Raw genomic sequence first — 24,500 nt, 5'->3', positions numbered from 1 at the left:
AGCACCGTAATAGTCTATTTAATTAATGGCTTTGTATGCATTATATTCAGCGTCATTTCTAGGGTTGTGGTTGATGAGGTTAGCTATTGCCAGGACTACTGTCTCAGTGCAGTGGTTGCCATTAAAAAGTCAATATCATCTGATGAAGTGAGTCTGTGCTCACGAAAGCTCATGCTCAAAACTTTTCTGTTAGTCTATAAGGTGCCACAGGACCCTTCGTTGCTGTTACAGATCCAGACTAACACGGCTACCCCTCCGATTCTCAATATCACTGTATCTCTGCATGACAGTATCCAAGATAACACACCATTTTTACCAATACTTTTGACAGGAAATATGTGCATGGTCTCCAGGATCATAAACATTTGTAGGAAAACATTGACTCTTTAGCAACGACCACTGTCAATACTGCATACTGATTTACAGTCTGTATTTCTGAATGCCCACCCACAAATTTTGTCCCCACTACTAAGGATGATAAGTTGAATCCGCTGAAATAGAGCCAGCCACCACCAGTATGCAGTTAATATTAGAGCTATGTGAATTCTTTTCAGCAAAAACATGAATCCCCTCAAACTGAGCATGAGTTTCAGGTTTGCCTCATTTTGCCGATTGAGAGAGGGAAGTTTCCATTGTTAGAAAAAACTATTCGCTTTCTCCCTGTAGCCAGACTGGGGATCTCTGGGGGATTGAGAGGTGGGATGCTCCTGGAAGACAGGAGATATAATCAGACTTGACTCATCAGGCAGACATGAAGGGCTTGGTTTGTAGCCAGTGCCTGCAAGCCAAGCTGCAGGGTTCAGTTTGCAAACACTATTGCAAACTGAACCCCTCAGGGTTTCCACAGCTCTAGTTGCTATTATTGCTTCTGGTGAGGCTTATTATCCTGTCACAGAAGATATAAGAAAATCCATCTCTCCACTTTAAACATCATAAGCCTTTGTCACCTACAACACAATTAATGTTAAAAATAGAACAGTGCCTATAAGATTGTAGCTTGCAGGCAAGGAGCCATTGTCCAAGTAACAGGGACTTATCTGGCAGGCCAGTCAGCCTACACAGAACTGTCAGTTTGCTGATTGCCATTTCACTCAGAGTTTGATGAAATATTCATGTCTCTGCTCTGCTCTCTGGAAGCACTATTGATTTCTTGTATAAACGCTGCTATATTTAGTCTAGACAAATGGAATGTGGATTGCTGCTGAATAATTTGGATGAAAGGCTGGGTTCTTGACTGCTGCTTTCTCTTGGTCTGGGGCAATTATTTATAATCAAGAGTAGTTTTTGTAAGCTGAGGGTGATTTTTTACAATTTAGTGATTAGTCTCAGAACAAAAGCAAGCAGTTGGGCATAATCATTCTGTTGGGATAGCAGGTTAAGAAGTCAAATTATACTTTAAGGTTTACAATTGCTGTTCAAGGAGTAAAATGAAATGTTTTATGTTGCCAGTTTATTGACAGAAACAGAATGTAATACAAGGGAAAGATTTGGTGTCTTTTGTCTTCCTCTTTGGAAAAAAAAATTGAATTTAGTATATGTGAGATGCCAAATTATACCCAACATATACTTAGAACTCAGCTGAATCTGTTAGCTGTGAGTTTTAGCTTTCACAGCCAGCATACTACTACTGTGTGCTGGAATGTGTCTATTGTATTCTGCCCCTCTGTTATTTGTTTTGAACAGAGGGAACCATAAAAGTAAATACAACTTGAGAGAAAGTATATGTAGAAGTATGGGCAGCTCATCATTTTGAGACACTGTATTTATATCCACTCAATTGTTTTATACAAAAATAGTTGCAGTGAACTAGTGAGTGTGTTTTTGTATAATTCTCCTTTGGTGGATGAAAATGGAACTTCTCAGACCCTATACTCCTAATTACCAATAGAGATTCTCTTTTAGCACAAGAGGTAGGTGCTTCTGCCTTTTTGAAGCAGATAATTCTGTGTTCTACCCCAACAGATATTATAAAAATGTAGATGGGCCTGCGGTGGTGCACAGTGAAAATCTTTAAGATTTTATGTATCCTTGGATTTAATTCAGGGAACGAAAGAGCAATGGATTCTTCATTACTTGGCTTTATGTTGTGTTAGCAATTTATTCTATCACTGGAGGTGAATTAGAACAGTCTTTTTAGCAAGACCGTTTAATTCCATAATGAGTAATTCATAGTATGTGCCATATTCTATTTACTGTATGTGACTGTTTATTATTTAAAAGAATGACCACATTAAAAGTTTAAAAATGTATTTTTCCCATTATTGTCCCATATAATCCTGTGTATCTTTCTTTGTGCTTAGCAAAAGTATGGTTTTCACTGCCTAATTTGTTTGAGAACATTCTCTTAATAAATGTGTCTATCTGTACAGATGTAAAGTCGTAGTCAGTCTGAATGTAAACTTTCTCCTTTGAGAATAAGAATTCTTCATTTTATGCCATACACCACCAGTATACTACACGTATATTGTTACACAACACTGCATAGCCAACAATGTCTCACCAATTAAACTGAATAATAAGTCAGAAAATTGGCGAGTTCTGACATGTTGTTCAGTGTTTTGCAGGAGATGGTCTTCTCATTCTCTCTCCTGCTGGCAGTTCTTTAAAATAGAATGGTGTATGAACATGTTAGACTGCCAGTGGAAATGACTAGATTTTGCACATGGGTGTACACTGGCAGGTATTTTGCTAACTCAATAAATTGAAGGGATTTGGAGGGGAAAATATGTTGTTTTCTGCCAATAAGCAGAATAAATTGATTCTTAGCAATATTAATTTATGTATTTTCCTTTTGTTGTTCTGGTCTAGTGGATGTAAAGTCAGAAGTTCCTGTGGGGTTGGAGCCCATCACGCCTCTGGACTTGCGAACAGATCTCAGGCTGATGGTTCCCGTGGTTGACCCAATTATGCGTGAAAAGCAGCTCCAGGAGGAGCTCCTCCTGATCCAGCAACAGCAGCAAATTCAGAAACAACTTCTGATTGCAGAGTTTCAGAAACAGCATGAAAACTTGACCCGCCAGCACCAGGCCCAGCTCCAGGAGCACATAAAGGTAGCAAAATAGTTCATTTCCCCTAGGGCGCTTCCATAGTCAATTGAATATTCTCAGCTGAATACTGGAAAGGGTGTGCTCCTGGACCTTTCAGTGAGATTTAGAGATGGGGTTTGAGTGATTATGGTTGCACATGTGAATGTTATAAAGGAGTGATGGAAATCATGGTGAATTAGATGGTGATAACAGTTGGCTATTAAAAGAAGATTTTCAAGCATAATTGGTAGCAGTTATTGCAATATTGTACAATGCAGGCAGCAAACAAAGGCACTCTGAATTAACATACTCTGTCTCATTCAGATGGTACCTCCTCAGTCAACCAAAGTCCACAATTTTCACCAGATTTTTAGTCAGGCCTCTATACGGCAGACTTATTGTAGGTGCCATTTTGATCTGACTCGTAATTGTGACTGCTTTGTTTGCAGCTGCTTGAGTTTGTCACCACAAATCAGATAGCCAGGCATCCTGCCATTCATATTTGCAAAAATGGGGGGCAGGTGCTGCAAATCTGGCACTTTGCCCTTCTGCCTCACAGAATATGAGGGAAACTGACTGATGGGATTAAACCTGTCACAGAAGAAACTGCAAAGTAGATCTTTTGTGTGAGAGTTTATGGTCTTCCTTTTTTTTTTTTTCTTTCTAAAATGTCTCAGACTGTCACTCATCTAATGTGGTGAGCCTTTCTATGATGCGATTAACTGACAAATCCGGTTTAGAATTGCATCTAGAGTCTGATGCTATATTGGCAGGGGGAGAATAATGGACAGGTTAAACCCACATTTGGCAAAAAAAAAAATAAAAAAGAAGCAAAGTCAATGCCACCAGCTATTTTGTGATAGTAGAGCTGATTTTAATGACAGCTGTAAACACAATATTCCACCAGAAAGAAGAGAAAAGTGGGTCACATAGTGTTATGAGCACGGATGAAGCATGGAGCACAGGCTCTTATATGAGTTACTGGAGTGTTATTTTGGCCAGCTCCGACTTGGACAGCGGTACAGACTGCATTTGCTCATGTCTTTTGTTGTTTGCAAGTTACAACAGGAACTCCTCGCCATTAAACAACAGCAAGAACTCCTTGAAAAAGAGCAGAAACTGGAGCAGCAGAGGCAAGAGCAGGAACTAGAGAGACATCGCAGGGAACAGCAACTTCCTCCCCTCCGAGGCAAAGAAAGAGGCCGAGAAAGTAAGAGCCAATGTACCAAGACTCAGGATAAAAAGATGATGTATTTTTTCTTGCACCATGCAATGGGTAATGGCCAGGAGCAAGGTTAACAAGTGTGGCCCTATTCAACATTCAGCATTCAGCCACAGGAGTAGGAGGTGTTCCTGTAAAAATGCAGATTCACCTGTTACACCTGCTCACCCACACCATTAGCTTGTACAGATATGGTGGGGGGATTCCCCCATTGCTGTATATATTCCTCTCAGACTCTCAGATATCTCTTGCCTTTGTAAAAATAAAATACTATGATGTTTGAAAACATAAAGCTTCATTTGCTGTCTTCTCTCTCAGAGAATTTTCTTTTATTACCTAAGGTAGACCATACTACCAAATAGTAGGCTGCTTGTTGGCAAAGAAATTTATTTGAATATTTTTTCAAGGTGGAAAACTTAATAAAGCATTTAAAGGTATCTCAAATGAGCATATCTGCTTTGGTTACATCATTAGTTCTTCTCAGATGGGCATATCATATCAGTGTTGCTGATGTAGCTTCTCAATATGTGCCCAAGAGTTCCACACCCAGCTTCAATATGGCTTTAAGGCAAATGACAGCTAGAAAGAGCATGGCTGGAATGTGGTGCTCACTAGAGGGAGACAGAGGCCATTTCTACACATGCTACTTTCTCCAAAAGTGGCATGCTAATAAATGGCCCAAAATATGCTAATGAAGCATGGATGCAAATTCCCATATCTCATTAGCATAAGGTCATATGATTTGAAGTCCGGAAGATGCTCTTCTAGACTCCAAAACAAAGTGTAGAAGTGCGGCTCCCAGGGGCTCTTCCGGATGGAAGTCCTCCTTCTGGAGGCATCTTCTTCCCAAAAATTTTCAGGAAGAAGGGGCCTCCAGAAGGAGGACTTCCTTCTGGAAGCGCCCCCCACCCCCCCCCGCCCCGGGGGCCGCGCTTCTACACGTTGTTTTGGAGTCCAGAAGAGCATCTTCCGGACTCCAAATTATGTGACCTTATGCTAATGAGGTGTGGGGAATTTGCAGCCGTGCCTCATTAGCATATTTTGGGCTGTTTATTAGCATGTCACTTTCAGAGGAAGTGGTAGGTGTAGAAACAGCCAGAAACAGATAATTCTCCTCAGTAATGTCAGTTTAAAACAGGTTGTTCCAGTGTATCAAAAGTATGAAGTGATTCAAAATGTAATTGTCACAAGGAGGTAATACTACTGATGCAGCTGAAGGAGCACAAAGTATTAGTTAATAAAAGGAGATCTGCATGCCATGTCCACAGGATTTACATTCCTCACCCTTTTTATTTATAAGGGAAATAGTATCAGTTTAGCAGTGGTGTCTATAACATCTTTTAAATACTAAAGACTCAGTGAAACTCCCATCACATAATGGAAATGGCTCAGAAGTGTTCGGAGGCAAAAATCTGACCCTGAAAATATTGCTTTCAAAAGTGTTCCTCTGTTCTAGTCAAGTTCTTATTTTGCACCTGTCACTGAGGTTTCAGAGTGGCTTCCAGTAGTGCATTGAGCAATGATAGTTCTTTCCTTCTTTCTCAACTCACAGGAAACTTTGCATGTGGATTTTTAATAACTACGTGACATGTTATGTTTGTAGTGGCAAAGACAAGGTTGAAAAAGTGTGGCTTGCACTTGAAATGAAATATAGTGGCAGGGGGTGAGTTAAGAGGGAGCCCCCAAGTTTCCTATGGCAATTTGTTCTGCTGTCCCAGCTGGCCCCCAGGAAAAATTTCTGTCTCCTGCACAAATGAGCTTCACTCTTGCTGTCATGAGCAAAGTTGTCAATCACAGTGCTTATCTGGGAGCTCAGGTGATCTTTTAGGATGGCAGACCCAGGTGAGTAAGTGTCTTTGAAATGGTAGCTCTGGGGCTTCATGAAGCACTCTGTTAAGAGTCAGTGCAGTAGGCAGAGGACAAGTTAGAGGTGCTATTAGCATTGCTTTAGTTCAGTAAAGACATTATTTATGGGTAACTCAGAGGGACACTGGTAATATTTTACTTTTGTCAGCATTTCTTTTTCATGATGATTTGGAGATACTTAAGAGTTGATTCTGCACTTGGAAAGGATTAACATGAGAAAGGGCCTGATTCAAAACCTACTGAAATCAACTTAAGTGCTCCCATTAACATCAGTGGACCTTTGGATCAGGCCCAGAAAGAAAAGTCTCCTACGGAGTGACTATATAATTTAGACTCTGTCCCATTTTGACTCCGATTTTCATCAGGGCTCCTGTTTTCCATTATTTTCCACAGCAAACTCTTGCTTCTTTTTGTTTGTTTGTTTTTCATTTTCCCTTTAGTGCTTTAGAGAATGGGAAGAACTTTCAATCTTTATGTGTTTTAGGGGCAGTGGCAAGTACAGAAGTGAAGCAGAAACTTCAGGAGTTCCTGTTGAGTAAATCAGCAACAAAAGACTCTCCAACTAATGGGAAGAATCATTCCACAAGCCGCCACCCCAAGCTCTGGTACATGTATGTTCAGTATTAAGCTGTTTTTATGCCTCACCACTATACTTGCTAATATTCCAACAGGAATATTGAGATCCCATCTCTAGGCCAAATTAAAAATTCACTAAAGAATGTTAATAAAGAAACAAAATAAAAACACTTCTTCCTGAAGGAAGCGGTATGAAGGACCTCTATTCAAAATTATTTACTCAGAGCTTTTCAAAACAAAGTGGAATCAGTTCGTTGCTATTTCACATCTCATGTGCCCCACTTTGAATTTCACATTCAAACCATCCCCTAGCAAACTCAAAGCAGAGCTCAGTCAAAACCATCAAATTTGGAGACAGAATACCTGAATGCATCTGTTTTTCACCTACATCCATAGTTTTCCCAGAGTTGCTCAAAAACTAACTCAGGCTGGCTGAAAAACTTGTGAAGCTGGGCCACTTTTACTATTTATAATGGCAGTAAGCAAATTTTGCCCGGCTTTAGGCCTGATTATGAAAGTTTGCTGTGTTCTTGCAGTTCATCTCCTCACAGAACACATGCATAACAGATTTACAGACTTAGGATGAGCCATCCCATTTCCAGAAAGGGAAGCTGATACAATTTGAGGGTGTAGGATGGGTGGAGATTTCTTTTCAACTTCTCAGAAGTTTTAGTGCCTGTAATTTCTTCATTTCTATCATTTATATTGATGCTCAATAGACCTTGAGTATCTGATCTGTTTTTTTTTCCCCACTGGAAATGTCTGTGTGCTTGAGTAACTCACAGGCCCAACAACAAGGGTGCGTGGATGATGACCCAGGAGGAAGTTGCACAGCAGACCAGAGCTCCAGCCACTGTCATTACCATTTTGGCAATGGCAGTGGCCAGAGCTCTGGGGCCCTTTGCACTGTCGCGGCACTGCTACACTGCTACTTCACGAGGCAGTGCCACAATCTGGGCGGCACTGAGGGCCAGCTTCCCTCAACCCCGCCCCTTCCACCTTTGGCTCCACCCATTCAGGAGCACAGAGACAGGCCCCCACATCCCACCTTGCCCAGGGGCCCATGGGGGCGGTTAGCTCTGCTGATTGTTCATGAAGCTAACAAATTTGTGGAATGCTGCTCTCCAGTCCAATGTGTGTTGTGGAATTTTAGAAATAATTCTCTAATATGCTGAGAAGTGGCAAAAGATCTAGCTTTTTTATTCACCATTCTTTTTGAGGTTGTTGGCCTTAGGTACCCAAGAATGCATGCTGATCCGGAGAAAGAGTGTGATGACAAAATTTTCATGCTACTGAGATAGTGGGGCATTTTTAGCCTGAGTCATTCTTTTGGGCCACTGTTTTCACTACATCAGTCCAGCCTTTGCTGCCATCCTTATCCTAGCAGCTGCATCAGTATAAAAATCCTGCAAACAGAATAGTGGACATATTTCCAAGAGACTTGAATGCTATTTCTGAGTCTGCCTGGATAGAGAGAAATATATGCAGCATGATGTTCTCGCTTCCTTCCCATGGGAGGCTTGGTGACCTGAGGAGTGGGCCCGAGGTTCCAACCAAGAGAGTCTGTGGCACAACCTACCAAGACACTTTGGTGTCCCTTGACTAAACATTTTGACCTGGTATATGTTCTTTTAAAGATATTATTAAAAGTTTCCTTCTGGGGTTTTCATTGTATTATATAGTTTGAGAATCCTAGTAACTTGTTTTAATATGTAACTACATTGTGCGTAATAGTTTATACCACATAATGTGCACTATTCTACTAACTAGGTAAAATTTCTGGCCCAGCAACCAAGAAATCTGAGAAATCTGAGGTCATGGTCTCCAGTTGAGTTGGAAGATCTGTAGAGATAAAATTCTCAGCTTCCCAAGGGAAGGAAGTGCTTCATTTTTTCATAGTATCAAACCAAAAAGCTTGCCTCTCTCACCAACAGAAGTTGATCCACTGAAAGATAAAACTTCACTCACCTTTTCTTTCTAAAGGCATGCAATGTTAATGGGCCCTGCTACTCAAGACAGATTGCTGCTGCTAAAGACCAGTAAAAGAGGAGAGTAGTAAAATGTGTTGGTAGAAGGTTCCAAGAGTGTGGAAGGTTTCATCCCACAAGAAGAAAGCTCTGTAAATTAAGTTGTTCCCTGAGCCAAATGATGTAATTTTGTTGGGTACTTATGGGTGTAAAGAGCTGCCCACAATTTTTCTTGCATTGCCCTGGTGTCAGAAAGAGCTCTCCAATGTGAAACTTCACTGCTGACATTAACTTTATGTTCTGCAAAGCACTACACTTATGAAGTTTCATTTGCTGTCCAAAATAAAGACAAGGTTTTGATTTCTTTTTTGCAACTCCTAATGAATTCACCTATAACTTTCCAGGGAAGTAATGCCTCCTCTTCAAAATATTGGGTAATTGTCCTGCAAAAAGCGATAACTGCTTAATAAAGGCCACTTTTTAACTTATGTTTGTATTTAATAGACGGGAATCAAATGGCTTTGCTTCAGCTGATACATCTTTAAAAAAAAACAAACAAACAACCTAAAATGTTCACTTCCCGAGTCTTGTCCAGATCCTGTCTGCAGGCCAGCATGACTCTCATACTTTGTGACTTTTATGATAAGTGTGAAAAAGGGCATTCTTGGAAATCCTGAGCCCTTCTATAATTTACTGTAAAAGTGAAGTTGGTTACATGAGCCTGTGATTTGCGCAGACTTGGAGGAGTAAGAACATAAACACAGCTGAGACATGTGGACAACATGTATAAACTGTTAACTGCTGGTCACCTCACCTAATTCATGACCTCTCTCTGTCTGCTGCAGGGCTGCCCACCATACCTCACTGGATCAAAGCTCTCCACCCTTGAGTGGAGCTTCTCCATCATACAAATATACTTTACCCAGAACACAGGATGCCAAGGATGATTTTCCACTTCGAAAAACTGGTGAGTTAGAGAAGTTAGTTCTAATCCCCTGACCCCACAATTCTGCCTCACTTGGTTTTTAATCACACTGTTTCTTAGCAAAGACTGGAAAGCCTATTCAGCACGATTCATTGGAACGGTTCAACGGTACTAACTGTATAATTTTCCAATTTATATTGACCCTGTGGTGTCAAGAACCAGTATTACCCCATGCTAGCAGCCAGTAGACTCCAGTCCTGATATATGTACTGGTTAATACTTCATAATATGGGGGAACTTGTTCAGTATTATAAATAAATCTAATGCTAATTCTGGGTTTGATTTGACACTCATGGCTCACTCTCTCTGTCACATGTGGTCTACACTACATTTACGTTAAGGTCTTCTGAGTTCTTTTGCTTTTGGGGGAGGGTAGGTGATTATTACATCAGACCATTTTCTTTGGCTGGTTCTAGAGGTTAAATATATCTATGTTAAAATCCTTCAGATAGAAATGTGAAATGTTTTAGAAAAAAGTGTTTACTTAGAAAACAAGCTTTAGAAACAGAACCTTTTTCCTGACAGTAGGTGAACGGTAGATTAGACTTTGTCCATGCTGTGGAGACTGTTAAGGGGCTGGTAGTGGAAACTTGGTGCCGCTTGCCTCATACTGGTGGTATGATGACTGGCATCCAAAAATGCACGCAGACACTAAGGGGGTGAAGCAGACGAGAAAAGAAAACATTGGACCTTTACTGCATAGGGCAGCTGTTGAGAGATAGAGTTACACTCTGAGGAAAATGTTCTGTATCAACCTCCCTCCCGCCACTGTGCTAACTGCCCTTGAATGTGCTTCAGTAACTGAGGCTATGTCTACACTTGTCCTCTTCTTTGAAGGGGGCATGGTAATCAGGGTGATAGATTACTAATGAAATGCTGCGATGCATATACAGTACTTCATTAGGCAAATTCTCCCCTGTGGCAACCTTGAATTGTCAAACTTTGAAGTGCTGGCATGCCGTGTAGCAGTGAGCACTTCAGAGTTGCCATGGGGGAGAATTTGCATATTCATTGCAGCACTTAATTAGTAATCTCCCATCACCCTCATTACCATGCCCCCTTTGAAGAAGAGGGCAAGAGTAGACATAGCCTGAGAGACTGAAAACTAACTGCAGAAATAGTAGTGACATAGAAGAGAAGTGACACTGGAAGTCAGTAAACATCCAGAAAGAAATTCCAATCTATAGCTAATTCTTCAGAACAGACACTCACCGCTCATGTCATATCCCCTAATGTTTTCACAAGACTAGTTCAGTGCTTTTTTTTTTTTTTGTGAAGAATGAAAAAACAAACTGCAAATTTATTTTGGCAGAATTATTCAGTCTACTTTTGCTATATAGTGGTGGTAATATAGCAATCCTATAAATAAAATCCTATAAATAAACTTGCTCAGGCTATTTTGTCACAATAAACCTTATGCAATCCTTTGCTTAGCAGTACTGCACATGATGTATTTTCTATGTCAACCTGCTATGCACTTACATTTGATTGGAAAACAAAAGGACTGTGAATTTTTCTGCATTTTCAAAATGCAAGGTATATTTTTTTCTTCAATTTTTATATATTTTAATAATATGATTGATATTTATGATGTGTCAGATTGTTGATCTGTAAAACAAAACATTTTCAAACATGGTTAAAGTAAAGTTTTTGTGCAGCTGTTAATACTTTTATATCTCTGTGGGGGTTTCAAAATATTCCTTAATTCAATTCCCATTGTCTGCATAAGAGGGCTATAGTATAATTAAATCCAGATGTTTTCCATACATTATTCCAAATATTTGGGCATGCAATGCATCAGTTACAAATAGAATTCATAACTATGTGACTCTCTAAAATATGCATAACATAAATAGACAAATAATGATACGTATGTATTAGCATGGCAGTTTTTGTCACTTCAGTGTTTGATACTTATTCTTAAACATTCTCTTATGCAAACATAGATACATTCAATATGTCGTTTCTTAGCAAAGAACTGTACTTGATTGCTCTAAATATCTGCAAATGTTGCAGCTCTTATCAATATCTTGTTTACCTATTCAACTACTCTCAATAGCAGAAGAGTCTTAATTTAAATCTTTAGCTGTAGCTCCACAGAGGTTACAACGCTTGTTCCCTGAGCTCAGAGTAAAGTCAACAGGAACTGGAACAAGTCAAATGACCCCAAACTGATCTGGGTGGCTCTAGGGCTATTCCTTCAGCAGAGTGACATTGTGGAGCCTATGTTATCCTCATGGGACTGTATAAGACAAAGATGTCCCATGAACGTTCATATATAGATATGCTCTCTGCCTGCAGAAATCTGACCTTTGCCACCAGCATGAACCTTTTTCCCCCCTTTTCCTGTGGCTATGAATGCTTAATGCCACTGGCTTCCAGTAAAATTTTGTGATTCTGAACATGCATGCAGTCAGCAATTTCTATGAAAAGGAACCTTGTGGTGTTGTTGTGGGTATGTTGGTCCCAGGGTGTGAAAGAGGCAAGATGGGTAAGGTATTCTCTTTTGAAAATCTGCCCATGTCTTTAGGTGTCTAGATTAGCTTTTTGATGCTGAATTCTCTAGGTCTGACAGGGAAGATGTTACCTTTAGACTAGGCTCCCTTAAAATGAATAAGAGTACAAGTGTAAAAAACCAGATGAGTTTCGTGTTGGAGGAATCATTCTCTAACAAAACTTACTTTTCACCATGCTGAAACAATACAAATATGTCCTGGCATGAAGCCAGAATGTTTGCATTTCCTTGGAAGAGTAACATTTTACTTTCTGTGCTCTAATATTGATGCAAACCAGTAAAAGCCAGTAAATTCCAAATGAAGTTTATCCCTCTATTTTAACTAAAGCCATGTGCCTTTTAAAAATATTGCTTGTTGATGGAGCCTCTGCTTCCATTTTACATAATTTTTTGGCATTCATGGGAAAACATTCCAGAAGACACCGCCATGGATTGGAGTCCTAAAGTGGCAATCAAAAGACTAGCCCTTTGAATACCTTGGATATTGCAGCATTCTAACAGCAGCATTTTAATGTTAGTTTCATATTTAAATTATGTATTACTCTTATACATTTTTAGCTATAGTGCTGTCCTTGAAATTGTTACTGAGGGTAATGTTTCCTTTTTTGCTGGACTCACAGGTAGCCTGTATTTCACCTGAGTGCTAACTACAGCTAAAGACTAATGTTTTGGAGATTATTTTCCTCAGAATGAGCATAAATTGCAGCTTAATAGCTCTACAGCAGTGGTTTTCAAATTGTGGTCTGCGAAGCCCTGGGGGTCCGCATACTATGTCTAAAGGGTACATGAAAGGTTGTCATTACCACAGAACAGTGGTTTTCAGCCTGTGGTTCACAGAGCCCTGGGGTTCCTGCAAACTATGTCTAAGATTTCCAAAGGGGCCTGCACCTCCATACAAAATGTTTTAGAGGCCTGCAAATGAAAAAAAGATTGGAAATTACTGCACAACAGACTGATGCTGACCTTGAAGTCTACTGCTATTGATCAAGATGGATATTTCTAGATTCTGTTATCAGTGCATGAGTGGATGGGTGGATAATAAGTGGCCTGCAGACTAGATGAGGTTCACCAGGGTTACCTGCTGGCAGACCACCAGATGCTTTACTTACCTGTGTGTGCACAGGTACGGACTCTCATGGTTACTGTTGGCTGACGTTCTCTGTTTCTGTCCAGTGGGCACAGCAGGAAGTGGCACGGGCCAGGTGACTGCTTTCCGCATCTGCCTTTAGTTAGAAATGGTGAACTGTGGCCAACAGGAGCTGTGAGCCACCGTCCTTGCAGGTGTGCAGGTAAACAAAGTGTATGATGGCCTACCCAGGCGCAAGTCAGTGTAATACAAGAGGTTATGGGGGACACCACTGAGAGTGTCAGTTTAGGACAAATTCCTTAAGGAAAGGGCTATTTATAGTACAGGGCTGATGTCCTCCATTGTAAGGCACATCAAACCAGTCACAAAGTGAACTTCTATTCACTACATTGGCTAGCAATAAACCATACAAACAATTCCCTAGGGCACTTCAGTTCTCCTGTACCACCACTAGTACCACTCCTTATACAAATGAGAGATTATAGAAAACCAGTCTCACCAAATGAAAAGGTTCTCTGATCCCAAATGACCAGCCACGTTCCCAGGTCAATATATAACATAGGTCGTACCACAAAACCACACTGTTAGTCAATCCCTTAGAATTTAAAATTTAAAGGTTTATTTATAACAAGTAGGGAGTGCATTGAAATTGTTAAATGAATCAAATTACATATACCAATTTCAAAGTTTTTGGTGCAGACCTATAGCAGAAGTCGAATAATCTGCTGTCTTAGGCTACATCTATACTACAAGATAAATTTGAATTTATTTAAATCAATTTTTGTAATGCTGGGTTTTATAAATTTGAATTTGACTGTCCTCATTGCCCCACAAATTCCCCGCCAAGTTGACTTATTGCTGCCACACTCTGTCTCCAAACATCAACTGCTGCAGCAGTGCATTGTGGGAACCTCACTTGGCCCCCTTTTCACAAGATTTGTTGCAAACCTCTAAGAGTGGTTGCAACAATGATTTTGTGGTTATAGTCTAATCTGCTAGCATCACAAAGTAGAGAACTGAATCTAGCCCACACACCGCTAATTGCCACCATTGCTTCGTGGACTTAACTGCAAACCTTCATCTGTGGTTTAGTACTGAGAAATGTTTGCAGCTTACTGACTAATAATGGAACAGTGTATAGACAAAACTGCACAATGTGTTTAGTTAGTGGGAGCACATGCTGCTGTTTTGGTGCTGGCTTCCGTTATTTCAGAATGGAAAATTAAAAATGTAGAATAAGCAAAGAGTTCATGAGTGGTAAAGGAGAAGAGATGTGCTGTGTACAGCCAAGATCCAAGTACAAAAATAATGAGACCACAGTAGACTAGCTTGGCTAGTATATATGTAACCTGGCTTTGTTGTGTTGGGGTAGAAGATTTCCGTATCAGAACTCTGCAAATGTACTTTTTTAAAGAAAGTAATTAAACTTGTTCCTTACTGTGGTTACTTTGGTGCTTATGGATTCACTAATTAGCAGGAGTGACTGCAATTGGGAAGAAAAAATTTGTGTGACAAAGGGTTTTCTTCTCTCTTTTCTGACTCACACCCCTACTTCATTCTGCCTCTGTCTATGTTTTCTAGGAAAACACCCCGTTAAGTAAAAGTATACTAAAAGACTGTGTTTGTAAGGTTTTTGTTGGTCTCCTCTTCCATTTCAAAAAGGTAGAGAGAGCCCAAATCCTCAGTTATCAGATTTTCAGGAAGGAGTTCTTTTCAGTTCTTTGGGCATATAAACGTTTACAGGTGAGGAGAGTGCAGGCTGTTATTAAATGGGAAAAGCTCATTGGCTGTTTACCTGTGAAAATAAAGCAAAGATAGTATGCTTCTCTGTGTTTCTGAACTGACTTTCAGGGGTGCTGACAGTCCAGGGCTCCCCACAACTAGTTGCCAAATTTAGTAGACACTCTTGAAAATTTTACCCTGATTGGTTTGCCCAAGGAGGCACAGAAAGTGTTTGACAGAGCTGGGAATAAAAGTCAAAACTCCTGATTCCCAGGCCATTTGCTTCCAGACTCTTCATCTCATAAGAATGTAAGAACGGCCATACTTGGTCAGACCAAAGGTCCATCTAGCCCAGTATCTTGCTTGCTGACATTGGCCAATACAAGGTGCCCCAGAAGGAGTGAACAGAACAGGTACCTATTCTCTCCTGCCATCCATCTCCAGCTTCTGACAAACTGAGGCTAGGGGCACTATACCTTGCCCATCCTGGCTAATAGCCATTAATGGACCTAACCTCCATGAATTTATCTAGCTCTTTTTAAAATCCTGTTATAGCCCTAGCCTTCACAGCCTCCTCTGACAAGGAGTTCCACATAGTGCACTGAGGAAGAGCTTCCTTTTATTTGTTTTAAACCTGCTGCCCATTGATTTCATTTGGTGTCCTCTAGTTCTGATATTATGGGAACAAGTATATAGTTTTTCCTTGTACACTTTCTCCACACCACTCATAATTTTATATGCCTCTATCATATCCCCCCTTAGTCTCCTTTTTTCTCAGCTAGTCTCTTTATTCTCTCTTCATAGGGGACCCGTTACAAACCCCTAACCATTTTAGTTGCCCTTTTCTCCTGTGACAACTGCTAACATGCATCTGACAAAGTGGGTCTTTGCCCATGAAAGCTTATGCTTGAAAACATCTGGTAGCTTATAAGGTGCCTCAGGACTTCTTGTTGTAACTACTAAGTGAACTTTTTAGCCAGGTTAAAGTCTTTATTGATAAGTTTGACTGGCATAACTGGTAATAATAGATTAGAGAAACAGAGTAGACGTTCATTTTTAATTAAAGAAGGTATCTGAAGCAAGTGAATATTAACAGCTGCTTTCTGATTTATATAAATGAACAGGCTAGAGGAAAATTGCCATCAATTTGTACTGGAGCCCAATAGCACTGAAGTATTAGAATACTAGTACTGTTAGTGTTCTGTAGCTACCTGAGCTAGAGCTATGCATGTTGCATTGATGCAGTTTAATCTGAGTAAAATTTATAGCACTGGAAGATAATCTAACACAAAAACAGCAATAAAAGATAAAATAAACCTAAATAAAGCATCACAGAAAGGACCTGCCCCATTAGGATTTGATCCAAAGTTAAAGTTCACAATGGTTAAACCTTAGTTCATCCCCATCTGTGGAAGATTGTTTTTTACAGCATGTCAAATGAAAGATTTCACTTTAAATGACTATTCTAGCCCACTTTCAATATGCTTCCTCTCCCCCTCTACATTTCAATGCAAATATTCTTTTATTAATGCAGTCCCACTGTTTGTAGTTACATCATCTTGTATTATGCTTGTATTATGACATTGGGCCCCTTTCCCTACATGCCCTACTCAGGCAAAGATTTCTTTGAAGCCAGGGGGAAGCTTGCTTGAGTAAGGGACACAGAATAAGCTGAATAATACATGCATAAAGGTTAAAATTTTCCAAAGTGCTTGGGAATTTAGGAGCACAAACCCCATGGAAGATGAGTGAAACACGATCCTCTAAATCTTTTTATTAGCTTTTGAAAATCTCTTTCCTGCAAATAAGAATTCCCAGAGAGTCAAAGTATTAGGGGTGAAATACTGACCACACTAAGTTCAGTGGGAAATATTGACTTAATTTCAGTGGAGCCAGGATTTCATCACTACTATACCAGTGTCAGAAAAGGGTTAAAAAGTAGGGGAAACAAATTAAAACATGTAGAAAGTTGACAAAAAAGAGAGGGGGGGGGGTGAATACTAGAAGTCACATAACAATCAGACTGTCCAAAGTAGAACATGCTAGTAAAAATTATACTTCTCCAAGCTCCTACAAAACATAGTTTCAATAAAAGTATGTTCAAACCCAAAACTCCAATTAAAGGTTTTATCTGCCAAGTAACATGTTCTGGTTAATTCCATGTAAGTATTACAAAGTTGTTCATGAATAAGGGTACAAGCTTTATAGTTTGCTGTTGATTTTCTCATGGGAAAGTAATATAAATGAGAGTGATACCTCCCTCCTGGCTTTAACTGTTAGAAATGCAAAGCATGCTGAAATTGTACATAATTCTCTTCCAAAGGAAAGGAAATAGCATTTCAATGCTTTTCCTCAGTGTCTCATTGAGTTATGGTGGTGTACAATTATTCCAGTTAAATTACTCTACCAGATGGAAGGTTACATTGTATATTTAGTTAATTAAGTTGTAAGGGACTGGAATTATATCCCAGAACATAAAGGGCATATCTGAAAGTAAACTTGTTTTAATTAAGTTCATTGAGGATGTGCTGTATCTATGCCTAATTAAGGGTTTAAACAGGTGGTTTTTTCCCCTCTCCCTTTGATTAGGATAAGAGTTCCTTTTACAAAAACAGCCTTCATTTCTACAGAACCATGGGAGTTACTGAAACATATATTTAACAAATGTTTAGGGACAAATTCCGCCTCCAGTATCTTCAGTGGAGTTGCAAGCTCTTATGCCAGAGCTGAATTTGGCCGAGAATTATTCATGCTGAAATCAAGACATACCGCTTTTTATGCTTAGTTTTCTTGGCATCATGTGCTGTTATAGCAAAGGTCCTATATTCTGACATTCTGCCTTACCTTTGCACAACTGTAAGCAATATGTTCGGATAATGTAGATTTCGTGAGCTTTCATCTACGTAGGAAATAAATGTCCTTTTGAATATGGAGAGAAGGCAGTAATGTTTAATTCTGGGTTTGTGCAGCCTGGCGAAATATTGCATTGTAGTTTTTGTCTGACATCAGATGAGTTACAACTGTTGGACTTTCTCCTAGATTAAAATCTATTGGATTTAATTGTCAAATTAAATAATTCATTCTTGTGTGGGGACTAAAGGAAGGGAGCATGACTGTTCTGCAGACTATAAGTTAAGCATCTAAGTGTTGCGTTGTGGGCCTTCAAAAGCTTGGTGTGCTGGAGTAAGGAGCAGTGTTGCAGCTAATATTTTTAATTCAAGTGCAGAATAAATTTTGTTATAGACACTGAGGCATGTGTGGATGTGCACCACAGGAGGAAACACATGCTACCAGCTGTGGGCACACTGTTAATTAGTTGGGCAGTACCTGAATCTCTCCTGGGTGGCCACCCAAGTGCTAATCTTACAGGGAGTACTGGTAAGGAGATTTGTTTTGACACTTGTGCAATGGAGAGTCATTTTTCCTGTGTAACGGGTAATGACTGAATGGATGTTAGTGGTAAATGCAATGGGGAGAGAGACTAGCTAGCTGACACCACAGAAAGAGTAGCTTTGTGTAGTTTCCCAGCTTGCAGTGTTGGGTATAGTGGAGCAGAAGTGGAGATGATGTTAATCCAAAGCAGTGATATCACCTCTAAACCAAGAAACACTGCCAGCCATTAGCCTGACCCAACCCTTAACTAATCAAATGAGGGCTGTACCTCACAGAGATGCAATAAGAGGTAAGTGATTTGTTGAACCTTATTCCTCCCATAAAGTTTGTGGGTAAAATAAGTCAAAATTTTGAAATTTGGGGAGTGATTTCACAATTAAATTTGTATATTATTTCTCCCCACATATTCCAAGACTATTTTTATTTACCTCTTATTCCCCTGTTTCTTATACTGGAAAGGATCTGCTTTTAAACTAACCTTGCCTTCTCTGTGTTGCCATGGGAAAATTGAGGACAAGCTCTTAAGCCATAGAATCACATACACATACACGTTAATATAACAAACTTGTTTTTGTAGGCTAACATCAAAATAATGGGCCTGGTCAAGGAAACATTTCATGCAGCTAGTTCTTGCTGAAACTGATTCTTATTGGATGTCAGTATGTTAAGTGGTGACTTAAAAACTTATGTGACGATGATGTAAACAAAGAGTTCCATTGCATAAATTACATATTTATCTTTTAATGTACATAAACCATGAGCTGAAATATATCCAGATTTTGAGTAGTGTGGAAGGGAAAGAGAAAGACACCTCAGCTTTGGCAAGAACAGTTAATAACCTGGAGCTACGTATGCACATGCCAAGACTCTGGCAAACCCCAAACACAATGTGGTCCATGCATCCTACACAATATTTATTAAAGCTATATGGGTTAAGTCCAAGTATGACTGAACTCAGTAGAGTTTTGCTGAGGCAAATGGAGGGCCCAAATCTGGCCTATGCACACAGAGAGCTCCTTATAGCCGGAGAATTCTCCTCTGGCAGTTGGTACCTTTGCTTCCCAAGTGACACAAAGAGGCCAAATGTCAATAGAGAATCCAACTCTGTGTTCAACATTTGCTCCACATTCTCAGATTAAAAAAGGCACCTAATTCTCTACAAGAGGATATGATATAATATAATATACCCATATATATATACCCATTTCTGCAAAGGCTTCATTAGGCAAACTTTATGTTTCCATGGATAGTCAATGAAACAGATTTTATATTTGTGTGTAGACTACAAATAAAAACAGGGATTGTAGAGGGAGAGTCTAAAATGCACGGTAGAAATTTACAAAAAAGCTTGAGGGGAGATTTCAGTTCTGAACATTCTTTAGGCTATAGATGAAAAACAACTAACCTTGTTAAATCTGCTTCCATAGCCTGAAGAAAGCTAACGGGCTAAAATATCCCCTCTAATCTAATTAGCTCTTTTTAGCATGTGTTTCACTAGCCCTGTTTTTTTATTTAGGGGCTGCATATTTACCTTGGGCTGAGTAAATAAAGCATTTTACCTTTTACAAAACTAAAATAAAGCAAAGGGCTAAAAGATTTCCCATGTGATCAACATTCCCTTTAAACCAAGCGGCTGGCCAGGAAACAGTTTCTTTGTATGCTGAAAACACATGAAGTGATGCAAGCCAGAAAAATAACCATCTTCATCCTTCACCACAGTACGTGATGCTGTAGCCTTGTTAGGACCACCCAACAGTCGGGTCCCTCTGAAAGGATGTTCCGTGTAGTTCTTGGAAGAGCTTTAAAGGGAATACTACAAATGCCTTTCTCATAAATCTAACTTTAAACTGAAATGGCCTTATAAAGTACCTGAATTAAAGAGCCAGGGAACTTTTGATATAGTGTGCAAACATTTTTCATTGTGCCAGCCATAGGAGATGCTAACACCCCATTACTGGATCTCATTGGAAAGTGAGGCTCTAAGCACAGAGGTCACTTAGTAAATCGAGAGAACTACATGACTAATTTTGGTCGTTAACAAATACAAATATCCTGCAGAGGCTGAAGTGAAGAGGCAGAAGGCTACTTTGAACAGCAGCAGCTAAAAACCACCAGGCAGAGCAGTGGGTTCATATACTTCTCCCAGAACCTGGTGCACCCCAGGATCATAGAATGATAGAATCATAGGATTGGAAGAGACCTCTGGAGGTCATCAGTTTCAGCCCCCTGCTGACCAGTCCCAGGTTTCTTTCCTCTCCTTCTTTTATTGAGTAAGTGTGCGTACTTCCCAGCCTCCCTCTGAACCTTTGGAGATAGAAAGGGACAAAGATACAGTTTTCAGATTGCTTCTTTTTACCACCCCACGTTTCCCCAAGTCCTACTGTGGGTACCCCACCCATGTAAATGCACAAAGATACCTAAGATGGGAAGTGGGCTCAAACTTCTGTCTGTAGAAACTAAGAAGTAGGTGAGGAATTGGGGGGTCCTCAATATCCAGAACGCTGTGTGTTTTTAAAAGAGTCCATTTATTCTCCTCGACCTTCCTTTTGTAAAGTGCACCAGAGCTACATGTTATATCCTTTTAATTCATATATTTTAAAGCACTCTTTTTTTTTTGAGATGAGAATATTTTACAGCCAGACTTGTATTATGTTAAGGTTTCATTTAATTTCAATAATGACTGGTAAATTGCTCCAGTTAAAGCATCATACTGCGGATTGAAAATCAGTCTTTGCAAGTGTTACTAGCTTTACTGATACTTCTAAGATATACCACTGTAAGTTTTAAAGCAGTTTAAATTGTTAGTAATACAAGTCCTGGCAGCAATTTTATTTCTTTGTCAATGCAATAGACTATATTATGTTAATACCACATAATATATTCAAATCAATTTAAAGTGTGACCCTCCGTTCATGAAATTAAAATGGCCATCTATAACTAAAAATAAACAGAAAATACAAACCAGCCATTAAAATTAATAAATAATATGCTAATGCTTTGTTGTATTTCTCTTTATGGACTTAAATGTATCACAACAGTCATTATTATTATTATTTATTATTATTAATAATCAGCTGTAGTGATTTTAGGGCAATCTATAGGGAACCAATCAACATTTTAAGTAGTATGCAACAAAGCTTGGAAACATGCAGAAGATGCTGGATGTTAAACTTTAAAAATCTGAACAGTTACCATTGCCAAATTTACTGTCACTATTTCTGCTTCCTGATGACTTTCTAAAACCAGATTATAAGCTAATAAAAGGAAATGCTTTCCCTATAGATCTGTCCTAAGCTTTGACAAAAGCTCTCTCACTGCTCCTCCGATTTCCTATGTGTGGTTTTAGCCTCAAGATGAGGACTCACTCACAATATCCCTTTCCCATCCCCCATTTCCTGCCTGGGCTCATTAAATGCTGATTTGAAATTGGCGCGCACTTTTCTGATACAAAAGTACTACTGTTTTCCAAGCACCTTCAGAAAGCAGTATACTTTTATCTGTTCAATGCCTGTCATTTATAAGGCTTTTCCCCTTTAATGTTAAGTGTTTTGATTCCTCCAACAGGTTTGTTAAATGTGTGAGTATATTTCATTAAAGAAATAGGCATGAATATCCAAGCCTTGTTTGCATGCTGGGGAGGGATCCAGAACTAGGAGTGTGTTTTTAACACCAGTGTCTGCAAGTTGCACGTGGTTAAGCATACTGGAATGTGTGACATGGTTTCAATGTATTAGTCTTCCATCTCCCATGCTGGTGTTACTTCATCGCACTATTCATGAGAGACTGGAGCTACATGGAATGTCGTACAGTTGAGAAACAGGGGTGATCTCAGTGACATTATGTGTACTTATGTATCATGTCAGATATTTATCCTTTCTAATATGAACAATATAGCATTTTTTCCCTCTTTCCTGCAGTACTCTCTACCTACAGGTAAGGCTGCTTTAGTGAAAACTATTGTATGGCTCACCCAACTACTAAGGAAATTTCCACTTGCTCTAGAAAGCAGCTTGAAATTGTGTAAGGGGCAGGTATTGTGAAGTTTTAATCCTCTCTTTGGTTAAGTCCACCCTGTTGTGACTGGATTCCTTGCTCATAGTTAACACAGCTCTGTAGCAAGGAATAGTATCTGCAAGAGCACCTACATCTGACAAAGTGGGTCTTTGCCCGTGAAAACTTATGCTCATACATTTCTGTTAGTCTATAAGGTGTCACAGGACCCCTCGTTGCTTTTGCAGATCCAGACTAACACGGCTACCCCTCTGATACTTGAGTATCTGCAAGGACACTCAAGAGCCACCTGCTACAAAATTCCCAAACTTCATTCTGACATAACCTACCCTCCTTCATTTAGGGCTAAAAACATCAGCTCTGCAGAGCTACCTGCATTTCTCAGCTCAAGGTACTGGAGCACCCCATGCCTATTACTCTCAGATGACCTCTTCAGTTGCCTATAATACTTATGTGCTGGTTTAAATTAAAAACACGTGTTGTATGATTTCTAGGTGTAGCCCATTAAGAGTAGATTGGAGAAATAATATCAAATGAGGTCTTTATGGTCAGCATTTCAGTGGACACTAAGCAAACTAAAAGTTATGGGATGCTAAAATGCTTCCATTACTGAAATGGCCAATAACATTTTAGAACGGAATACACACTGCTAAGTCATTCGGTCTCTAACTCATTCCTAAGCTATGGCAGGGTTCTCAAGCTAACTGTTTTCCCGCCTGTTCCACATGCAGGGTCCAGACTGGTAGGAATACACTTAGCATGACTTAACCCTCACAAAATACTGCTGTGTCAGAAATTCTGGGTGGTGGGTTGTATATATCCCATTAGACCTAATTCCCAGTGATTAGAGTATGTCCTTGGGCTGTGGGAGACCGAGGTGCAAATTCAAAGCCTGTCTGATAAGGGTGGGGGCCTTCCTGGCCAGCTTTTGTGGATCACTTTCTTAGGTGCATAACTCTAGCTGGGCAGGAAGCCTAGGCACCCTGTCTGGGAATGTGACTTTCACTGGACAGAAGGAGTTGCAACACCTAACTCCCTTTCTGGATTTAGCCCTGTGTCTAGTGTTGCTGGTACAGGTTGTACTTCCCTTGTCGAGCACCCGTGGGATCTGAGGAGTTCCAAATGAGGGTTTTTTCCAGACTAAGAGAGGTCAGGATGCCAGCTCCCTGCCCCCGGGCTGCCTGGGGGGCTCCCTGCCCCAGCTAGGTTCCCTGACCTGGCTCCCTGCTGCAGGGCTGCCAGCAGGGTCCATGCCCTGGCCACTCTCCTGTCCGGATTTCCCATTGCTGTGAGGCTGCTGGCAGGTGCCATGCACCAGCCAGCTCTCCGCTGCAGGGCTCACTCACCATGGCCAGGCTCCGCACTGCTGTGGGGCTACCAGTAGGGTCCATGCCCCAGATGGACTGCCTGGCCAGCTCCCTGGCAGTGGGGCTGTGGGGCTTCATTGGCCTGAGTTCCCTGCTCCAGCCGGACTCCCTGATCAGCTACCTGCCCCGGCCAGCTCCCCACTGGAGGACTCCTGGAAGGGCTCCCCATCCTGGGTTGGGCTCCCCGACCCTAGCTGAGCTCCCCATAGTGGGACTCCTCAACCCAGCTCCCCACCAGGGAGCTCTTGCTCCAGGCTTTGTCTGGTCTAGCAACATCTGTGGTCCTGCTGGACCAGTGATGTTTCCAGTCAAGAGAATGCTGGATGAGAGAGAGAGTTTCAACTGGTATCTTTCTAATATAAAGAAGGAGAAATGTATCATTTGTGTTTGGTTTGGATAAAAGGAACCAAAAAAGAACAGGTGGAGTTTTTCAGAATTCTATTGGCCATATGTCAGTACACTGGAGAATAGTTCTTCACATGCAGCTCTCATTTGCATAGTCACTCTCCTGTCCCGTGCCACATGGCGCCCCCACCCCAGGCCAGACCCAGGGAGTAGCTGCCATCTGCCCTCCTGCCCTGGGCTGGCCACAGTGAGCACAGGTGGATGGCCTGCACATCGTCTGCTGGCCCTGGAGAGCTCTGGACAGCACCAGCAGATGGCGTGAATGGCTGTTGCTGGCTTTGGAAGAAGTCAAAGGTTACAGTGTGCAGCCTTCTCCCCCACACTTTAGGGAAAAGCTGGCAGATGGGGTGCATGGTCC

At 40.5% G+C, this 24,500-nt stretch overlaps 1 protein-coding gene across 1 annotated transcript in view; it reads left to right on the top strand.

Moving 5' to 3' along the window:
• Window positions 1-24,500, top strand: part of LOC142007955 (histone deacetylase 9-like) — a 488,069-nt gene that overhangs the window by 416,738 nt on the left and 46,831 nt on the right. The window contains 4 exon segments of the mRNA XM_074984651.1: window positions 2,809-3,050; window positions 4,086-4,236; window positions 6,599-6,725; window positions 9,503-9,624. Of these exon segments, the coding sequence (XP_074840752.1) occupies window positions 2,809-3,050; window positions 4,086-4,236; window positions 6,599-6,725; window positions 9,503-9,624 (642 nt within the window).

Source organism: Carettochelys insculpta, chromosome 2 (genome assembly GCF_033958435.1).
Source record: "Carettochelys insculpta isolate YL-2023 chromosome 2, ASM3395843v1, whole genome shotgun sequence".
NCBI lineage: Eukaryota > Metazoa > Chordata > Testudines > Carettochelyidae > Carettochelys > Carettochelys insculpta.
This window is presented reverse-complemented; position numbering and strand designations above follow the sequence as displayed.